Raw genomic sequence first — 15,779 nt, 5'->3', positions numbered from 1 at the left:
AGGTTACGTGGATTGGCCACGCTAAATTGTCACTTAATTGGAAAATTAAAAAAATAATTGGGTACTCTAAATTTTTTTATTTTTTTAAAAATCATATTGGCCGCCCAGTAGAAATTACTGAAGTTTGGCAGCGCCAGCCCCCTTCCCCTCTGATCCTCTCGAGCATCACCCTCTTCACCCGCAGGGACTTTCCCGCCCACACAAATCCCATAATCATTTTATTAACCTTCTTGAAAAAAGAACGCGGAATGAAAATGGGGAGACACTACAAGATGAACAGGAATCTCGGGAGGATTGTCATTTTAACTGTCTGCACTCTCCCCGCTAGTGTCAGTGGGAGCACATCCCACCTCCGGAACTCAGCCCTCATTTGCTCCACCAACCGAGACAAGTTCAACTTGTGCAGACAGCCCCAGTCCCGCGCCACCTGTATCCCTAAGTATCTAAAACTGTCCCCCACTAACGTGAACGGCAGCCCCCTCAACCTACCCTCCTGGCCCCTCACCTGGACTACAAACAACTCATTCTTTGTCATGTTTAGTTTGTACCCCAACAACCAGCCGAATTCCTTCAGGATTCCCATAATCTCACCCATCCCAGCCACTGGATCCGTGATGTATAGGAGCAGGTCGTCAGCGTACAATGAAACTGTGTTCCACACCTACCCCCGTACCAGCCTCTTCCAGCCCCTAGAGGCTTTTAGGGCAATTGCCAGCGGCACTATTGCTACCGCAAACAGCAGTGGGGAGAGGGGACACACCTGCCTTGTCCCACGGTACAGTCTGAAATAGTCAGATGTCGTCCTGTTCATCCTCATACTCGCCTCTGGAGCCTGGTACAACAGTCTGACCCAGTCGATAAAGCCCTCCCCGAACCAAAAACGTCCCAGCACCTCCCATAGATAGTCCCACTCAACCCGGTCGAAAGCCTTCTCAGCATCCATTGCCACAAGTACCTCTACCTCCTTACTCTCCGGGGCATCATAATCACATTCAGCAGCCTTCTTAGGATGGCCACCAGCTGCCTGCCCTTGACTAACTCGGTTTGATCTTCCATAATGACGTCTGGCACACAGTCCTCAATCCTAGCCGCCAAGGGCTTGGCCAGAATTTTAGCATCTACGTTGAGCAGAGAGATCAGCTTATAGGACCCACATGCCTCCAGGTCTTTGTCCAGTTTCAATATCAGCGAGATGGTGGCCTGTGACATCATTGGGGGTAACACCCCTCGGTCTCGTGCCTCATTAAAAACGCTAGCCAGCACCGGCCCCACTATCTCGGAGAATTTTATGAAACTCCACCGGATACCCATCCGGCCCTGGGGCTTTACCCGATTGCATGGCCCTCAAGCCCACCAATATTTCTGAAGTCCTGATCGGGTCCCCAACCAGTCTACCAATCCCCAATCCCCTTCCCACTTTTGGGAAGGTCAGTTCATCCAGAAAGCGTCTTATCCCCTCCCGCCCCAGGAGTTCTGAGGATTAAAGCTTGCTATAGAAATCCCTGAACACCTTGTTCAGCCCCGCCGAATCCCCTACCAAGTTTCCTGCCCTGTCCGTCCTGTCCCTATGTGCTCTGATTGAAATCAGCTCCCCTCTCACCACAGCCTTCAGCGCTTCCCAGAGCACCACCGCTGAGACTTCCCCTGTGTCATTGACGTACAGGTAGTTTTGCATACATTTCCTCACCCTCTCACACCGCCTCGTCAGCCAACAAACCGACCTCCAGCCTCCATTGAGGGCGCTGAAAACTTTCCTTGCAGACCTGCAGATCAACCCAGTGTGGGGCATGGTCCGAAATAGCGATCGCCGAATATTCTACATCCGTCACCCCCGCTAACAAATCTCTGCTCATGATGAAAAGATCAATTCGGGAATACACCTTATGAATATGTGAATAGAACAAAAACTCCTCCCCCGTCACCCACCCCCCCCACCCCCCCCTCTACCATCTCCAGAAGCCTTTTTTGTTGGTCCTTCAACCTCTCCATCTCCACCTCCCCCACCGTTTGGTGATCCTCCTGCTCCTCCAGCGCTTTTTCCAGCTTCTGGATCGTACGATCCTGGGCATCCAGCCTGTGCTCAGGGCCCTCGATATACTTCTGAATCGGGTCTATACTGTTCCGCTGCAAAGCATTAAAGCCCTCATGAATGACCTTCAACAGATGCTCCGTTGTTGGCTGGGCTGTCTGCATTAAGGGTCCGGACGTCGGCCATATTGTCCTCAGCAGCAGCTTGTACACTGCCCTTGTTTGCCCACTTCTTCAACTGTTTGCGATTCTTTCTGCTTCTTAATTCCATACACCTGTGTCTGGAGTCAATGCCTGAGTGCCTATGCCTTCCGAACTAGCACTCAAAAGTACAAAAAAGTTGGGGGGAAAGGTCCAAAAGCACCAAATGTGTGACTTACTCCTCCATAGCCGCCCCTGGAACCTCCACCTAACCTTTTTGAACACTAAGGGCAATTTATCTTGGTCAATCCTCGTAACCTGCACATCTTTGCACTGTGGGAGGAAACCGGAGCACCCGTACAAAACCTACGCTGACGCGGGGAGAAGGTGCAGATTTCCACAGACAGTGACCAAAGCCGGAATCGAACCTGGGACCCTGGAGATGTGAAGCAACGGTGCTAACCACTGTGCTACCATGCTGCCCATCTTACCCTCAGACTATTACCTCTTGTTCTAGAATGCCTGAAAGACGTGCGGTTAGGTGAATTGAACATTCTGAATTCTCCTTCTGTGTACCCTAACAGGTGTCAGATTGTGGCGACACGGGAAGTTTCACAGTAACTTCATTGCCGTGTTTTTTTTTTAAATTTAGATTACTAAATTCATCTTTTCCAATTAAGGGGCAATTTAGCGTGTTCAATCCACCTACCCTGCACAACTGTGGGTTGTGTGGACAAAACCCAGGCAAACACAGAGAGAATATGCAAATTCCACACGGACAGTGACCCAGATCTGGGATCGAACTTGGGACCTCGGCGCCGTGAGGCGGCAGAGCTAACCACTGCGTCACCGTACCGCCCCATTGCAGTGTTAATGTAAGCCGACTTGTGACAATAATAAAGATTATTAGTATTATTTTAAAATTTTAGAGTACCCAATTCATTTTTTTTCCCCAATTAAGGGGCAATTTAGCGTGGCCAATCCACCTAGCTTGCACATCGTTTTGGTTATGGGGACAAAACCAACGCAAACACGGGGAGAATGTGCAAACTCCACACAGTGTCCCAGAGCTGGAATCGAACCTGGGATCTCAGTGCTGTGAGGCCGCAGTGCTAACCTACTGCGCCACTGTGCTGCCCTCGATTATTATTATTATTAAGAGGGAGTAGCCTCTCCAAATCTACTTTTCCTTTCCATTTCTTTTCTCATTCTGAGGGGACTTTGGTGACTTGCAGCAACTGAAGCGAAAGGAAGTTTGTATGTTGCACACATGTTGAGTTCAGTATTATAGACATATTTTTGTCTTGCAGCCTGCATGGAGATTTTCAGGCCTCTGCCCAGGACAGGAAGCAGTGAGCATGGATCTGTCAATCAGCCTGAATCAGCACCTTCTGAGATTTGGGAGGATGAATATTACGTACAGTAGAGTGAGAATGGAAACTAGAATTGTCTGTTCTCAACTTGCATTTTACAGGATATTAGACGAAGATTTGAAGAAAAAAACGTCACTTCAGGATTTGGAAGAGTCATTTGGTTTATCGGGACCTGAATATCATCAGGAAACCATCACAGCAAAAGACGCCTCTGGGGTTAAGGGCTGCCAGTCAGGCAAAGGTATAGAATGGAAGTAAACACAGGAACGAAGCATCACACTGGATTGGTTCCAGGAGAATTGAGTGACAACTTCAGCGACGTTACCATGGAGTGTGGTTGTTCATTGTGTTAAAGTAAAAGTAAGAAGTCTTACAACACCAGGTTAAAGTCCAACACTAGTCGAATCACTAGCTTTCGGAGCACTGTTCCTTAGGTGAATGAAGAGGTGGGTTCCAGAAACATAGATACAGACAAAGTCAATGATGCAAGACGATACTTTTGAATGCGAGTCTTAGCAGGTAATTAAGTCTTTACAGGTCCAGACGGAGTGATTGGAGAGAGGGATAATTACAGGTTATAAAGAGGTGCGAATTGTCTCAAGCCAGGACAGTTGGTAGGATTTTGCAAGCCTAATAATGCAGAATCGCCGAGCAGAAACTTATAGCCAAGTTCCGCACACGTGAGTACGGCCTCAACCAAGACCTTGGATTCATGTCGCATTACATTCACCCCCCACCCCCCACCCCCCAAACCATCTGCCTGGGCTTGCGAAATCCTACCAACTGTCCTGGCTGGAGACATTTCACACGTCTTTAACCTGGGGTTACCCCTCTTCCCAGTCACTCCGTCTGGACCTGTAAAGAACATTTATTATTATTTCTACTCTTGTAATATTGTACTGTAACCATGTTATATATTTTCAGTAATCTCTTACCTCAAAGTTTATCTTTGGAATTAGTTGTTTTATTATAAGTTCTCTGTTTTTGTTTTCAATTAAGGGTCCCTCTCCCTTGGACATGTGCAGTTCCAGACCACCCATCCACCTGGGATAGAGCAGTTTCACCAGCATGGGAGGATTGTGGGAGCTGCGCCCGCCATTACTTGTCCAGAGCCATCTCCAACCTTATGAGACTCGGATGAAAAATGAGGGGGTGGACATTGACCCCAAACTGACACAAAGTACATGTGGGTAGTCACTGGATTTGATTGTGACGCCACCCCCCTCTCACCAAAACATCTTTTTTAAATTTAAAGTACCCAATTCATGTTTTTTCCAATTAAGGGCCAATTTAGTATGGCCAATCCACCTACCCTGCACATATTTGGGTTGTGGGGATGAGACCCACACAGACACGGGGAGAATGTGCAAACTCCACACGGACAGTGACCCAGGGCCGGGATCAAACTTGGGTCCTTGGTGCCGTGAAGTTAGACAGAATTCTGATTGATGAGGGAGTTGAGGATCATGGGGAACAGGAAGGAAAATGGACTGAAAGTTAAGATGAGGAGTGAATTCTTCACTCGAAGATGTGGTGAAACTTTGGAATTTTCTACTCCAGAGGACTATGGAGCCTCATTCATCAAGTATTATCCAGATCGAGTTGATAGGTTTCGAGATGTTGAAGTCACCAAGGGAAATGGGGAATAGTGTGGGGAAATGGTGCTGAGCTAGATCGGCCATTGAGCTCATGACAGGGTTGAGCAAGTTCAATGTGCCAAATGGTCGACTGCAGCTCCTATTTGCACTGGAAGCTCATCAGCGCATTCACACTGGGGAGAGACCATTCAGCTGCTCTCTTTGTGGGAAAGGATTCAGTCAGTCATTCACCCTGCGGAGACATCAGCGAGTTCACACTGGGGAGAAACAATTCGCCTGCTCTCAGTGTGGGAAGGGATTCACTCAATTATCCAGCCTGCAGAGGCACCAGTGGGTTCACACTGGGGAGAGGCCATTCATCTGCTCTCAGTGTAGGAAGGGATTCTGTGAATCATCCACATTGCCGAGACACCAGCAAGTTCACACTGGGGAGAGGCCGTTCACCTGCTCTCAGTGTAGCAAGGGATTGTGTTTCCTCGTACCTGCTGAGGCACCAACAAGTTCACAATTGATTACAGGGGTTGGATTCTGCTGTTATTGTTGCTCCTCAATTACATCCAGGACTGCATTTTGTTCATTCTGACAGTTGGTCAATGGGGAGGGTCGGAGGGTTTCTTTCTGCTGGACTGGCCTTCTCACGACTGATGCTTTTGAGCCTTGTGTCAAATTTCATAAGGATCACAGAGTGAAAGGGTGTTTGGAAGGTAGATGCCAGATAGTTCCTGTTTCTGTTTGGAACCCCAAAGCATGCAGGTTTAGATGAAGATAGGCTTTGGTGGTTACATGGTTCTGTCACAGAAGGAAACTGTCAAGCTATGAGGGGCAAGTTGATTGGGAACATACAATAAAATGTGTAATGATACACAGGCAATCGCATTTAAAGAATTACACATATTTATATAAAATATAGATTCCTTTCAGAAACAAAAATCCAACAGGGAAAGTGACGCAACCGTGGCTAACAAGAAAAATTAAAGATTCCATTAGGTCAAAGGAAGAGGCTCATTGATAGATTATAGGTTTATTGCTTCACTGATTTATTGGTACCTTGAAGAATCAATGCAGTATAATTCTTAAATTCAGTATACATACAGACAGAAAATGGAATATCCACAAGGCAAAGTCATTGTTTCATATAAAAATATGAGAATTGCTGTACAGCAACTTGATGTGTCAGAATCTAACACGGTTTCAAGAAAAGTTGCATAAAAGCCCTCGTAATGAATAAACCATTGTTCTACAAATACATGTAGTAGTGAAAAAGTATCGCAGCCTCAGCAACAGAAACATTCACAAAATGTAGCAAAGCCTGAGCAACAAGCAAGGTTAATGCAGAACACCTTATCTTCAGAGGATTGGTACATGTGGCAGGAACATGTAGACATTTAATTAAATTGATAGATATTAATGAATCTTAAGTAATGACCAATGCCTGGATAACAAATCATGCTCCAAGTGACGGAGAGTTTTTTGAATAAATCAGGAAGCCTCAGCTGAGAATTTGAAACCAATAAGGGGTTAGACCATTGATAAGAATTTCTTTAAGAATAAAGTTTCATGACTAAAGTTTCTTCTGTATTCATGCTTTATGAAATTATGAACCATCTATTGATTTCCTAATATTTTCTCATGTTTTTGTTTAACTCTCTTTATTATGTTTTGATGTATTATTTGATCTGCATTTTGATTTATTTTTATGCAAGAGAATCAAGGTGGATAATTAGCAATAAAGTTGTATTTTTGGACACCTCCAATCAACCAGATCTTGGTCTCATTTTTGAAGATAAAATAGATCTTATCACTCATATAGTTGCCAAAATAAGTGCAACCCTGAGGATTGGAAACTTGTTTGAGAATTCAGCAAAGGAGGATCAAGAAACTCATAATGAGTAAATAGAATGTGAGAGCAAACTGGGGAGAACTGGAAAAGCTCCAATAGGAATGTGAAAAGGGAAAGATTAGCAAAGACCAATGTGGGTCCATTCCAGGCAGAGACAGCAGAGTTTATAATGGGGAATGAGGAAATGACACAGAAACTAAACAATGTGTGTCTGTCTTCATGGTGGAAGATACAGAAATTGTCCCAAAAATATGAGACCCCCAAGGGACCAGTGAGCACGAGGAACTGAAAGAGATTAGAATTAGTGAAAAAGTAGTACTGGAGAAATTAATGTGGTTGAAAGTTAATAAATCCCCAAAAGCTGCTGCTCTACATCCCAGAGTGTTGAAAGAGGCGGCTGGAGAGATAGTGGATACATTGGTGATCATCTTTCACAATTCTATAGATTCTGAAATGGTTCCTGCAGATTGGAAGGTGGTAAATGTAACCCCAATATTTAAGGAGGGAGAGAAAAAACAGGGAACCACAGACCCATTAGCCTGACATCAACAGGAGGGAAAATGCTAAAATCTATTAGAAAGGATGTGATAACATACAAATTAGGAGCAGGAGTAGGCCACTCGGCCCCTCGAGCCTGCTCCACCATTCAATAAGTTCCCGGCTGATCTGATAGTAACCTCAACTCCACATTCCCGCCGACCCCCCAATAATCTTTCACCCCCTTGATTATCAAGAATCTATTCAACTCAGTCTTCAAAATATTCAAAGACTCTGCTTCCACTGCCGTTTGAGGAAGAGAGTTCCAAAGACTCCCAACCCTCAGAGAAAAAAGTTCTCCTCTGCCTTAAATGGGCAAGTTATTACTTTTAAAGTGACTCCAATTTCTAGATCCTCCCACAAGAGGAAACATCCTTTCCACATCCACCCTGTCAAGGCCCCTCAGGATTTATGCGGTTCAATCAAGTCACCTAAACAGCCTGTCCAATCATTCCTCATAAGACCAGCCTCCAATTCCAGGTATGAGTCCAGTAAACCTTCTCTGAACTGCTTCCAACACATTTACATCATTCCTTAAATGAGAGTAATACTGTACACAGTGCTCCAGATGTGGTCTCACCAATGTCCTGTATAACTGAAGCATAACCTCCCTACTTTTGTATTCAATTCCCCTCACAATAAACAATAACATTCTATTAGCTTTCCTAATTACTTGCTGTTCCTGTATACTCGCCTTTTGTGATTCATGCTCTCAGCCACCCAGATCCCTCTGAATCTCAGAGCTCTGCAATCACGCAGCATTTAGATAATAAGCTTTTTTATACTTCTGGCCAACAAGGACAAATTTACATATTCCCACATTATTCTCCATTTGGCAGATCTTTTCCCACTCACTTAACCTATCCATATCCCTTTGTAGTCTCCTTATGTCCTCTTCACAATTTACTTTCCTACCCATCTTTATATCATCGGAGCCGGAGTTGGCCATTCAGCCCGTCGAGCCTGCTCCACCATTCAATACGATCATGGCTGGTCAACCACTTCAATGCCTTTTCCCCCACTATCCCCATATCTCTTTGTGTTATTGGGATTTAGAAATCTGTGAGTCTCTGCTTTAAACTCACTCTGCGACTGAGCTCCCACAGCCCTCTGGGGTCGAGAATTCCAAAGATTCACAACCCTCGGAGTAAAGAAATGTCTCCTCCGAGACCGGTCCTAAGTGGCTTCCCCCTTATTTTGAAATTGTGTCCCCTGGTTCCAGACTCTCCAACCCAGGGAAACATCTCGCCTGCACCTCCTCTGTCTATTCCTTTATGGATTTTATAAGTTTCAATTAAATCCCTCATTCCTTGAAACTCTAGAGAAAAAAGACCTAGTATCCCCAATCTCTCTTCATAGGACAGTCCTGTCAAACCTGGAACAAGTCTGGTGAAACTTTGTTGCTGTTCTTCTGTGGCAATACCTTTCCTAAGGTAAGGGGAGTAAAACTGCACACATTACTCCAGCTGTGGTCTAAGCATTTCATAATGATCGATGTCAAGGCCATCGGACGGTATTCATTGAGGCACGTTGCCTGGTTCTTCTTTGGCACCGGTATGATGGTGGTCTTCTTGAAGCAGGTGGGAACCTCAGAACGGAGTAGGGAGAGGTTGAGGATGTCCGCAAACACACCCGTCAGTTGGTCAGCGCAGGATCTGGGTGCATGGCAGGGATCCCGTCAGGACCTGTCGCTTACCGAGGGTTCACTTTCAAGAAGGCCAATCTGGCTTTGGAGGCTATGACGGTGGGCATGGGTGTGTCCAAGGTTTGTTGGTTTCCTGCTCGAAGTAAGCATAGAACGCAGAGTTTGTCGGGGAGGGTTGCGCTGCTGCTGAAGACTCTACTCGGCTTTACTTTGCACCCATTATGTTATTTAAGCCTTTCCACAACCAACGAGAGTCCATGTCGTTAATCTGTGATTCCAGCTTAGTCTGGTATTGTCTCTTGGGAGTCCTGGTGTTGTCTCTTGGAGTCTGTGATGGCTTTGCGGAGGTCATACCTAGATCTTTTGATTAGGTCAGGGTCGCCTGTCTTGAATGCCTCAGACGTGCCCTTCCACAGGGAGTGAATCTCCCGATTAAACCATGGTTTCTGGTTGGGTAACGTACGTACTACCTTCTTTGACACACAATCTTCTACACACTTGCTGATGAAGTCTGTGACGGTGCTGGTATACTTGTTTAGGTTGGCTGCGGGGTTCTTGAATATGGACCAGTCCACTGACTCCAAGCAGTCACGTGGGAGCTCTTCTGTTGCCTCGGACCAGCGTTGCACGACCTTCTTAACCGGATTCTCCGCTTCAGTTTCTGCTTGTATGCCGGGAGAAGGAGCACCGTCTTGTGCTCCGATTTTCCGAAGTGCAGTCAGGGGACGGATCGAGAGGCGCCCTTGATGTTTGTGTAGCAGTGGTCAAGGATGTTGGGGCCCCTGTCGGGACAGGAGATGTATTGGTGGAATTTTGGCAATACACTCGAGGTTGGCCTGGTTAAAGTCCCCGGCCACAATGAACAAGGCCTCCGGGTATTCTGCTTCATTGTTATTTATAGCGGTTACAATTCATCAAGCGCCTTCTTCACTTCCGCCTGGGGTGGGATGTAGACCGCCGTGATGATCGCAGAAGAGAATTCCCATGGAAGGTAGTATGGACGGCACTTCACAGTCGGGTATTCCAGGTCCGGGGAGCAGTAGTTCGCCAGGATCGCCACATCCTAGCAGCAGGAGGAGTTGATGAGAAGACAAATCCCTCCACCCACTTCAGTCCTGGATGTGATTAACAGCAGGAATAACAGCAGAATTTAACCCATCATCACTTGTGAACCCTTTGGTGTCTCAGCATGTTGGACGACTGAGTGAATCCCTCCCCACAGTGAGAGCAGGTGAATGGCTTCTTTCCAGTGTGACCTCACTGGTGTCTCCGCAATGTGGATGACGTTTGAAACCTTTGTGCAGAGAGAGCAGCTGAACAGTTTCTCCTCAGTGTGAATGCGCTGGTGGGACATCAGTACCAGAGAGCTTTTAAACCCACTCCCACAGTCGGAGCATTTAAAGGGTCTCTCATTGGTGTGAGTGACATTGTGGCTCAGCAAGTGATGACCGAGTTAATCTTTTCACAGTCGGAGAGGTGAACAGGCTCTCCCCGGTGTGACCTCGCTCGTGTTTTATCAGGTTGGATGAGGTTCTAAACCTCTTTGTGCAATGAGAGCAGCTGAACGGTCTCTCCTCAGAGTGAATGCGCTGGTGGGACATCAGTAGCTGTGAGCTTTTGAAACCCTTCCTGCAGTCAGAGCATTCAAAGGGCCTGCTCTTGGTGTGAGTGACATTGTGTTTCTGCAGGCTGGATAATTCAGTGAATCCCTTATCACACACAGGACAGATGAACGGCTTCTCCCCGGTGTGAACTCTCTGGTGGCTCTGCAGTCTGCATAACTGAATGAATCCCTTATCACACACAGAGCAGATGAATGGCCTCTCCCCGGTGTGAATTCGTTCGTGTCTCCGCAGGTTGCCAATGACATTGAATCCCTTTTCACACTGAGAGCAGATGAAAGGCCTCTCTCCAGTGTGAACTCGTTCGTGTCTACGAAGGTTGCCAATATCAATGAATCCCTTTTCACACTGAAAGCAGGTGAAAGGCCTCTCTCCAGTGTGAACTCGTTCGTGTTTCCGCAGGCTGCCAATGTCAGTGAATCCCTTTTCACACTGAGAGCAGGTGAAAGGCCTCTCTCCAGTGTGAATTCGTTCGTGTCTCCGCAGCCTGACACTATCAATGAAATCCGTTTCACAGTGAGAGCAGGTGAACGGTCTCTCTCCAGTGTGAACTCGTTCGTGTCTCCGCAGGTTGCCAATGTCAGTGAATCCCTTTGTACACTGAGAGCAGGTGAAAGGCCTCTCCCCAGTGTGAACTCTCTGGTGGCTCTGCAGTCTGCATAACTGAGTGAATCCCTTCCCACAGTCAGAGCAGGTGAACGGCTTCTCTCCAGTGAGACTGCATTGATGCCTTTCCAGCTCGTTCGGGCCTTTGAATCCCTTCCCACAATCCTCACATTTCCATGGTTTCTCCATGGTCCGGGTGATCTTGCGTCTCACCACGTTGGATGATCAGTTGAAGCCTCATCCACACACACAACACATATACAGTCTCTCCCTGCTGTGAATGGTGTAGTATTTTTTCAGGCTGTGTCACTGGTTAAAGCTCTTTCCACAGTCAGTGCTCTGTAATAGTCCCACATGGGTGTGTGTGTGTCTCAGTGCTTTTCCAGACACACTGATGTTTAAAATATCTTGAAGCAGACAGAATAGACAAGCATTTCTCCTTCTAGATTCAAAGGCCGATGATCTTCAGTTCCCAAGAATTGAGTGACTCAGTCAGTTCTTGACATGATATTTAGTTTGAGATATCGGCCTCAAACTCCTCTCGTTCTAACTTCCTGCAAACAGATTTTACAATAGTAATCATTGTCAGTACAGGATAGAAACTCAGAACTGACAATTCTAGTTTATATCGAACATTCTTTCCTCTCTCTTTCCCTGAAATGCTCTAAATCTCTATCCCACACACTCTCCCTCTATTCTCACTCTGCTGTATCTAATATTCACCCTCCCAATTCTCCTGAAGGTGCTGATTCAGGCTGTTTGACAGATCCAAACTTCCTGTCCTGGACACAGAGACCTGAAAATCTTCATGCAGGCTGCCAGACAGATATATGTCTATGTTACTGGATGAAAGTCAAAGAGATCTAGGAGTACAGGTCCACAGGTCATTGAAAGGGGCAACACAGGTGGAGAAGGTAGTCAAGAAGGCATACGGCATGCTTGCCTTCATTGGCCGGGGCACTGAGTATAAGAATTGGCAAGTCATATTGCAGCTGTATAGAACCTTAGTTAGGCCACACTTGGAGTATAGTGTTCAATTCTGGTCGCCACACTACCAGAAGGATGTGGAGGCTTTAGAGAGGGTGCAGAAGAGATTTACCAGAATGTTGCCTGGTATGGAGGGCATTAGCTATGAGGAGCGGTTGAATAAACTCGGTTTGTTCTCACTGGAACGAAGGAGGTTGAGGGGAGACCTGATAGAGGTATACAAAATTATGAGGGGCATAGACAGAGTGGATAGTCAGAGGCTTTCCCACAGGGTAGAGGGGTCAATTACTAGGGGGCATAGGTTTAAGGTGAGAGGGGCAAGGTTTAGAGTAGATGTACGAGGCAAGTTTTTTACGCAGAGGGTAGTGGGTGCCTGGAACTCGCTACCGGAGGAGGTGGTGGAAGCAGGGATGATAGTGACATTTAAGGGGCACCTTGACAAATACATGGATAGGATGGGAATAGAGGGATACGGACCCAGGAAGTGAAGAAGATTGTAGTTTAGTCGGGCAGAATGGTCGGCACGGGCTTGGAGGGCCGCAGGGCCTGTTCCTGTGCTGTACATTTCTTTGTTCTTTTGTTGAAAGTGTGTGTAATATACAGACTGTATTCACTTACTTTCCCTCCCAATTTTCCTGAAGGTGCTGATCAACAAATCTAAACTCACTAAAACCTGTACAAGAGTAGAAAATCTCCATATAAGTACATTTACTGATTAGAGATGGGGAAATTCTTGAGGAAGAATTTTATTTAGTCATGGAGTGGTCATGACAGGGAACTCACTGCACACAAGGGTTGTGGAAGTTATTGAGATGATTCATAATTTAAAATAAAATAGGATGGTCACTTCAAGAAAATAAACTTGCAGGTGAACAGGGATATCGAGGGGGAATGGGACTGACTGGATTGCTGTACAGAGAGTCAGCATTGACTTGAGTTCCCAAATGGATTCTGTCAGTGCTGCAATGACTGTATGACTGGAAATATATAATGTAGGTACAGTACTATATTACAAAACTAGAAATAATAATACATTTATTTTATTACAGAACCACCAATAATATATATAATACGTACCATATAACAACACTAGACATATCTTTGTCCGATATTAAATTTTTAAAAATTAATTTACGGCATGTGGACAATGCTGGTCAGGCCAACATTTATTGCCCATCCCCAGTTGCCCTTCCAAAGTAGTGGTGAGCTGCCTTCTTGAACTGCTGCAGTCCTTGAGGTGTAGGTACATCCCCTGTGCTGTTTTTTTTTTTAAATTTGTTTTTTATAAATTTGAATTACCCAATTCATTTTTTTCCAATTAAGGGGCAATTTAGCATGGCCAATCCACCTTACCTGCACATCTTTGGGTTGTGGGGGCGAAACCCCACGCAAACACGGGGGAGAGTGTACAAACTACACATGGTCCCAGAGCCGGGATCGAACCTGGGACATCGGCGCCTTGAGGCAGCAGCGTTAACCACTGCTCCACCATGCTGCCCTACATCCCCTGTGCTGTTCTGGAGGGAATTCCAGGATGTTGCCCCAGGGACAGTGAAGGAACGGCAATATATTTCCAAGTCAGGGTGGTGTGTAACTTGGAAGCAAACCTCCAGGTGGTGAGGTTCCCAGGTATCTGCTGCTCTTGTCCTTCTAGATGGTTGTGGGTTTGGAAGGTGCTGTCTGAGGAACCTTTATGAGTTACTGCAGTATATCTTGGACATGGTATACATGGCTGCTACTGCTTGTCGGTGGTGGAAGGTTTGAATGTTTGCGGAAGGCGGCGCAATCAATCAGGCTGCTTTGTCCTGGATAGATTCGAGCTTCTTGCGTGTTGTTGGAGCTGTACTCATCCAACAAAGTGGAGTGTATTCCATTACACTCCTAACATGTGCTTGTAGATGTCTGGTGGACAGGCTTTGGGGCATCAGGAGGCGTGTTACTCGCCATAAGATTCCCAGCCCTTGATCTGCCATGGTAACCACAGTATTAATATGGCTAGTCCAGTTCAGTTTCTGATCAATGGTAACCCCCAGGATGTTGGTTGTGCGGGTTTCAGTGATGGGAATGCCACTGAATGTCAAGGGGTGGTGGTTAGATCCTCTCTTGTCGGAGATGGTCATTGCCTGGCACTTGTGTAGCAACGGATGTAACTTGTCACTTATCAGCCCAAGTCTGGATATTGTCCAAGTCTTACTAAATTTGGACACAGACTGCTTCATTATCTGAGGAGTTGAGAATGGTGCTGAACATTGTGCAGTCATCCGCAAACATCACCACTTCTCACCTTATGATGGAAAGGAGATCATTAATGAAGCAGCTGAAGATGGTTGGGCCTCTGATACTGACCTGAGGAAATCCTGCAGTGAAGTCCTGGAGCTGAGATGATTGACCTCCAATCACCACACCCATCTTCCTTTGTGCCAGGTATGACTCCAACCCGTGAAGAATTATCCCCTGATTCCCATTGACTCCAGTTTAGCTGGGGCTCCTTGATGCAATACTCAGTCAAATGCTGCCTTGATGTCAAGGGGAGTCACTCTCACCTCACTTCTGGCATTCAGCTCTTTCGTCCAAGTTTGAACCAAGGCTGTAATGAGGTCAGGAGCTGAGTGACACTGGCGGAACCCAAACTGAGCGTCCAGGAGCAGGTTATTGCAGAATAAGTGCCACTTAATAGGGCCTTTGATGATTCCTTCCATCACTATGCTGATGATGGAGAGTATTCCGACAGGGAAGTAATTGGCTGGGTTTGATTTGGCCTGTTTACTGACCCCTTAAATGTCAGCCATCTCCTGGGGAAACCAGCCCTTTAATTGTGAACATTAGGAACAGACCATCCTTTTAGCCAGACAAATAAATGTGCCAAGCTGAGGGAGCAAAGGATGTCAATGTCTTTAAGAGAGAGAGAGGCCTGGGCCAACCTTTCCAGAGTCTGACCCTCCCTGAATTCACTTCCGTTCCCTTCAGTTGCTGCAAGTGACCAATTGAAGGTGAGAATGAGAAAAGAAATGGAAAGGGGGAGAAAAGAAAGTGTTTTACTCACAGATGTTGGAGACAGGAGTCTGTGTGCAGCTCAAGCTCATTCAAGGTTGGGGGAACAACAGCTTTGCTCGGCAAAAACCTCCATGTCCAGCTTCCGCATTGAGACAATGGTGGAGCTCTGATTGGCGGAGGGGCAGAGTCTTTCCGGTCCTCCAAATTTTCCCATTGGTCAGCATCTGAGCGGTAAGGTCAGCGGAAGAGAGCTCACATGCGCATGCGCAGCATCCCCACTCCCTGAGACATGCGCAATCCCGGGTCAGGGGATGGGAAAACCACCGACGGCCGGAACTGTCAGGCGGTTGCCTGGAAACCATCTCGAGGAAGTTTTGGGGGCGAGGAAACAGAGGGTGGGGGCTGGGC

The 15,779-nt window shown here is 46.4% G+C and overlaps 1 protein-coding gene across 2 annotated transcripts; it reads right to left on the bottom strand.

Moving 5' to 3' along the window:
* Positions 1–6,016: 6,016 nt before the first annotated feature.
* On the bottom strand, positions 6,017–15,576 carry LOC140420336 (uncharacterized). 2 transcript variants are annotated; one of them, XM_072504353.1, is made up of 2 exons: positions 15,421–15,576; positions 6,017–11,944 (listed from the first exon to the last, which is right to left on the bottom strand). In XM_072504353.1, the coding sequence occupies exon 2, from the start codon at positions 11,577–11,579 to the stop codon at positions 10,572–10,574; it is 1,008 nt and encodes a 335-aa protein (XP_072360454.1). In that variant the 5' UTR covers positions 11,580–11,944; positions 15,421–15,576; the 3' UTR covers positions 6,017–10,571. The 2 variants fall into 2 exon arrangements, with proteins under 2 accessions (XP_072360454.1, XP_072360455.1); XM_072504354.1 differs by having other exon boundaries at positions 15,434–15,535.
* Between the last annotated feature and the right edge of the window lie 203 nt (positions 15,577–15,779).

The sequence above is a fragment of the Scyliorhinus torazame genome, chromosome 5 (assembly GCF_047496885.1).
Source record: "Scyliorhinus torazame isolate Kashiwa2021f chromosome 5, sScyTor2.1, whole genome shotgun sequence".
Lineage (NCBI taxonomy): Eukaryota > Metazoa > Chordata > Chondrichthyes > Carcharhiniformes > Scyliorhinidae > Scyliorhinus > Scyliorhinus torazame.
Note: the sequence above shows the minus strand (reverse complement) of the source record. Positions and strands in the feature narration are given on the sequence as shown.

Bases quoted from the DNA above. Each gene is read 5' to 3' on its own strand.
- LOC140420336 (XM_072504353.1), bottom strand. From the start codon at position 11,579: ATGGAGAAACCATGGAAATGTGAGGATTGTGGGAAGGGATTCAAAGGC.